This window comes from Drosophila novamexicana, unplaced genomic scaffold, assembly GCF_003285875.2.
Source record: "Drosophila novamexicana strain 15010-1031.04,08,12 unplaced genomic scaffold, DnovRS2.1 tig00001059-arrow-arrow-pilon, whole genome shotgun sequence".
Lineage (NCBI taxonomy): Eukaryota > Metazoa > Arthropoda > Insecta > Diptera > Drosophilidae > Drosophila > Drosophila novamexicana.
Window position 1 is genome coordinate 510,743 of NW_020824837.1, and position 6,015 is coordinate 516,757.

The window sequence follows — 6,015 nt, forward strand, 5'->3', positions numbered from 1 at the left end:
AATTTAAGGGGCATTAGCATCATAAATGTACAAATTTTATTGGGCAAGTGTGGCGTGTGTCTGGCCTTATCAGCGTATAGAGAACTGTTTAGGCGAAAACAGGCGAAAAAAAAAAACATTCTTGGCCTTGAGCCGGAGGCAATTGAAGAAATGACCCCAGCATGGTAATCAGATGAGGCCTTTATGCGTTTATTAGTCTAACTGGGTTTTCTTCTTTGTTTCACCCAACAGCATTTGGCGCATGTTGGGGAAGGGTTCGTCCTCGCGCGGCATGTTTTCGATCTCAGTCTCGTCCAGCTCGTAGAGGACGTGGGATGTGTCGGCCACTCGGGGCTCCATCATGCGTATAAAGTCGTGCTCGTACGTTTTGCCCTTATCGAAGCAAAAGTCCTTGATTTCGGTGCACTTGCATTCGGGCGGCACGATCGCCACCTCGTATAACATTGTTGCATAGAGCTCAAGATTCTTCTGATACTCTTCAAGGCTCATGCTCTCATCCGGCTTGCCGATCCATGTGTGTATGGAGCTGAAGGGCAGACCCACCACCTGTGCGTTTTTGGTGCAATACTTGCGCAGCTCGTTCATCATGGGCATGCAGACGTGGACGGTATCCGGAATGGCTGCCTGGACGTTGTACACACGCTCGTATGCGCGGTAGGCGGACAGATTGAAGGGTGCATGCCTTGCCTCGTTTAGCGGCTTCAGCGAGTCCACGACACGCAGATGGGCGGGATGCCCGCACTTGAGCCGGCAATAGGCACAGTCCAAGTGCTGGCGAACCAAAAAGATAACATATTCGACACTCTGATCGGGCACCAGCTTCACGGAGAAATTGGCCCTTATGCGCCTGGGCTTATGGAAATCGCGCAGGCTCGAGTATAAGCGATGCTCCACGCTGTGCAGCACCAGGGCGGACATGCACCAGCGATGCTTGAGGAACAGCGGCTTGGACTGCTCGTGGGGCAGACGTTTCAGATCGTATTTATCCTTGTACTCCATGATGCCCACCTCGGCGCGGCAGAGTATGTCCCAGTCGTGGTGTGTCACGGGCAGCACATGACGCTGCAGACCCTCCGACAGGGAGCTCTTCGGATCGGATAGGGTGTTCATTAGCAAGCACAGCTCCACCAGGGGCTCATGCTTTGGCCTGGTAATCGTTGGGTCGACTTCATCTGTTGTTGAACTCCGTTCGGGCTCCTCTTTCTTATTTATCTCCAATTCAAAGTAAATGTAGCCGCTGTGGCTAGTGGTTAGCATTGGTGTATCCGGTGTGATCCACAGGTTTGTGTTGGTTATCAACAGATCAACGCCCTTAAAGAAAATCTCCCGCTCTTTGATGATTCGTCGCAGGGGCTGATTGTTGCTATCGTCGTAGGTGTTGATAATGAATCTCAGGTTCACCGGCAGATCGTCCGTTTCCTCCATCCAAGCCTGGGTTGCCTGCAACCAGCACAGGACGGGTCCCTTCGTGGTAGTCAATCCATTGCCATAGAGAGTTTCATTCTTTTGGGTTAGCTTGAAGGGATGCTTCATCCAGCCATCGTCATCTGTCACGTTCGGCACATCCACATGCCCATAGACGAGCACCACGTTCTTGGCGGGTGTGGAAAAATAATTGGCGAAGATCACATAATGCGTTGCCTTATCAAGTTCCTCCGGCTTTATCTCCTCGACCTCCACATCGAAATTGAGCTCAATTAGGCGCTGGGCCAAACGATCGATGATCTGCTTTGATGCCTTTTTGTGTTTGTAATCGTTTGATATGTTCTTGATCGCCAGCATCTCGTCCACCTCGTGTAAATATTCGTCGTTATTGAAATATAGACGATCCACCACCTGATCCAGTTCGCTCTCTTTCACCGTAATCCGCTCCTCGGGTGGAAAGTCCCTGATACAGGTATCCCGCAAACAATCACAACGATCATATTTCGATCGATCCACGAAGACGCCACAGCAATTGCGCTCACCCCAGCAAATCATTTTTACTATCTATTTTTCTATAATTCAACTTGGAAATTTCTAACAATTTCAAATTCGAAACTAAAGATAAAAGCTTAAATAAATTATTATCACATAGTTTGACGCAAGGTTGTTAGGAATTGGATATGATAGGCTCAGGATACTGAGTTCTGAAATCTGGTATTTATATCCTCTACCTAGATACACGATTGTGATCAAGTCCTAAAAATAATATTATGCTAATGCATTCGAACTGTTGCTTTTTGAGCACAATTTGGCGTTAAACAGGTTTTCAAGTGGGCAAATCAGCTGAAAGTTTAAGTTCTTTATAGCTGACCAACACTGAAAACGGCCAGTTTTAGCTAGAAAATTGCAGAGTTGACAACACTGGCGTGCTTAGCATCGCACATATTTATTGAAAGCTTTGGGTTTTCAACTCCGCTAAGCTTTTGATCTTCCCATGTTTACAGACTGTAGCTTTGCTGTGGCAAGAATAAAAATGCTACAAACCTTTTAGATTTCATTAGGTCCAGTGCGGATCGGATTACTATATCATATAATGAGCTATCGATAAACAGGTATTTGTATGAACAACTTTGTGGCTTATTCAAATATCTTGACCAATCCTGGCACTTTTTAAACTATGCTATGGTATCCCAAGATATTTTCATGAAACTCAGCATTTGTAAGCTTCACTATTGTCATATTTTTCAACGCCGTTAGGCTAAGGTCTGCAAGGGTATTTGATCTTGCTGACTTTCTTGTTGAACTATACCCTGGACGCAATACGGTTGACAGAGACAAGTAAAATAGATGAATTTAGGCATAAATTCGCAATGTCTGGTTAATATTTACCAAAATATCACAATCAAATATCGATCAACATAGTTAATAAATATTAACCAAACATTGTCAAATGCTCCTATTTAGTTCTCACTGAAATTCAGAAGCAAAAGGACAACAGACAAAGATCCTTTAAACAACAGACAAGTAACACGAATGGGAGAATCCGAAGGACTCCAGGAATCCACAGGCATTATTTTGGCGCAGCAGAGGGCCTCTTCTTGTTGGATTTCTTCATGTGAAATGGAAAACATAGGAATTTCTTGATGGAATTCCTTTTCGGCGCTCTCACAGGAGCCGGTTGATCTTTCTGCTTTAACTTAAAGAAGCTGGTCAATAGATTGCGTTTAGGAGGCACCGGCAGATCATAACCACGATCGGCATCCAGTTTCTCCTTGACGCCTCGCAGGTTGCAATACTTATTGATCAGATCGCATTTGCACTTGGTTCGGAGGAAGGAGAGCTCAAATAAGAGGGAGGCACAGGTTTTGGTGTGCCGCATGAGGTTGTCCTCCTCAATGAACTCGTTCTCCTGCTGATGACGATCCCTGCGCTTGTAGAATGGCATCAGGATTATGGGCTTTTTGATCAGCTTGCCCAGCACGTTGGCAATGGGCAGACAAACGGGTATGCCCTGTGTGGTAATCGGATCCTTTTGGTAGACCTCGCCCACGGCCCGCCTAAGGGCTTTCATTAGCTTGCTCTCCGTGGACCAACAGATCGGTTCCATGTAATCGATCAGATGGACGGAGATGCTGGTTCCAAGATTCAGTTCGTTACGTATCTGCATCATATATTCCCTGACGGCGCAGTGAATCTGCTCCACATCCTGATCGGGCACCAGGCGAATGGAAAACTTGCTCACCACCTTCATGGGCAGAATGCGAGTACAGCCGGGTCGACTGTCCGCACCCTCGACCCCATGCATGGTCAGCGACGGCTTGCACCAGCGACTCTGCAGCACCTCGACCTTATTGCCATCGTGCCGTAGCCGGCGCACGTACAGCTCCTCTTTGTACTCGTAGGCACGAAAGGTGGCCGACTCGAGCAGATGCCACTCGGGAGTCGTCAGACGCCTCACATTGTTCTCGATGCGAGGTATTTGGATTTCATGCTCGTCGTCAACTAGACTATTCATCAGATGGCACAAATCGATCATCGGCTCAAAGACTAGGCCACCGGCCAGGCCGCTCTCCAGGCTCTTATTGGCGCCGCGCACCTCGACCCCGAAGTATGCCCAGCCGGTGAGGCTGCAGGCGATAACGGGCCGATCATTGTTCACCCACGAGTTGACATCGAATACTATGTAGTCGACATCCAAAAAGAAGTCGCTCTTCGCACGCACATAGTCCTGCAGTCCGGTGCTGCCCACCTCGTGCAGCATGTCCACAATGAATTTGACATTTATCGGCAGATCCTCGTTCACTTGGAGCCAACATTCGATGGCATGGATCCAGCCCACGAGCATGCCCTTGCCGCTGGTCACGCCCCGACCATAGGCCAAGCCATCCTTGAGGACCAGCTCAAAGGGATCGCTCAGCCAGCAGTCTGGCTTGGCAGGCAGCACATCCAAATGGCCATAGATCAGCAGCGTGGGCTTGGTGGGCGAGGAAAAGTATCTGGCGAAGAGCACTTTCTGATGCGGCTCCCGAAAGCAATTGACCGGATCGTCGGGTATTACATGCTCGTAGGTTTTAAACTTTAAGTTGGCCAATCGATTCGCTACCCAGTCGAGTGCCAAGCAACTCTCCAATAGAAACTTCGGTTCCACGGACACCGACTTGAACTTCACGATCTGTGCGAGATCTTGAATCACATCGTCCACTTGGTCATCGATTGCTCTCAGCACAGCCGGCTCGTTCTTAAAGGTACGTTCCCGCTCGTCGATCATCTGTTGTGTCGGAAAGCGCATCTGACAGCGCTGGCAATAGCATTTGGTGGGTGGCTCAAAGCTCAACTCCTCGTCAGTCGCTCGCATCGAGGTGCGCGAGTGTCGCGACGTTCTTTGGCTCCTGCGCGACAACATGCTGCGAGTTGAACCTATGGGTCGCACTGAACTCCTGCGGGAGGAGTGGCTGTTCGAACGCCTCACCTTCGTGTTGAGCGACATTTTTTTCCTTTTTTTTTTTATTCTTCACTTATATCAATTTTGATTTCTTTTAATATGTATTGAGTAAATTCAAAGCAGTGTCATGTCAAAAAGTTGTTTGTGATTGAATCACAATTTGAACTTTCCCATAAATAATCCCCGGCACATATGTTCTTCGTGTTGCTTAGTCTAAGATTCGAATCGACGGCTAGTTGCCTCTATCAACTTTTGGCATTGCCTTTTGAGATGTTAATGCCAAAGGAAAGCAAAGGTATAAAAGAATCTCTGGGCTGGGCAACTTGACGAAAGATGAGAGCTCTTCGCGTTGTAGTTTTCGCGCCAAAAAGCGTGTCAGGCATTCGAAGGTGTGGAATCAACAATTGTAAACAAACGCGTGCGCCTCAGAGGACGCCACTTGATGGTGCACCCCATGCCCCTCTGGCACGTGCATTCGTCATGTTGCCAAGGTGCTCGTCGATGGGGCTTGCCAGGCAAAGTGGCGAAAATAATTTCGACTGGCAAATCAGAAACTCGCAGAAGCTCGTGGCAAACGGTTGTTGGTTCGCTTTGCACTCGCTTAAAACTCACTCAAACATTTTCCCATTTGGCCAGAAAGCAGCCAAAAGTGGCGGCGGCGGCGGTTCCGCTAAAGTGAGACGCACACGCAACCCAAAAGGGGAGTCATAAAAATAAGGCTAAACATATAAAATTGTGTAGTAAAAGTGAAGAAAGCGAAGAAAGCAAAGGAAACCCAAGCAATAATAATAGCAAGCGGATGTGTGTGGATGTTGTTGTTGTTGTTGTTGTTCAACAGGAAACATACGAAAAGTGGGCCCAAAGAAACGTTTGTTGTTTCCGTGTGTTGCCAATGAAAATGCCAATTGTTGGCAACAACAAAATATTGGTAGAATGCGGCGGGCCAGCAAAATAAATTGTGCAATGCAAATGCAAGCCACAAACAATGTTTAAATAGAGCTAAAAATATCAAATTCAAAAGCAAACCTAAACAATACGAGCTACAGCCAGAAGCTACATCAAGTTGCAACCGCAAGTTGCAACATCAAGTGGCAGCTAGCCCTACTCTTGTGGTTGTGTAATGGCCAGTGGTCGAGCGTTTTGTTAGG

The 6,015-nt window shown here is 47.6% G+C and overlaps 2 protein-coding genes across 2 annotated transcripts; both read right to left on the reverse strand.

The window, feature by feature from the left end:
• Positions 1-192: 192 nt before the first annotated feature.
• LOC115765857 (cytosolic non-specific dipeptidase-like) lies at positions 193-1,980 on the reverse strand. Its single transcript, XM_030709586.1, has one exon. The coding sequence runs from the start codon at positions 1,978-1,980 to the stop codon at positions 193-195; it is 1,788 nt and encodes a 595-aa protein (XP_030565446.1).
• A 1,015-nt stretch (positions 1,981-2,995) lies between these two features.
• LOC115765858 (cytosolic non-specific dipeptidase-like) lies at positions 2,996-4,912 on the reverse strand. Its single transcript, XM_030709587.1, has one exon. It carries the CDS (start codon positions 4,910-4,912, stop codon positions 2,996-2,998), a length of 1,917 nt encoding a protein of 638 aa, XP_030565447.1.
• Positions 4,913-6,015: the final 1,103 nt, after the last annotated feature.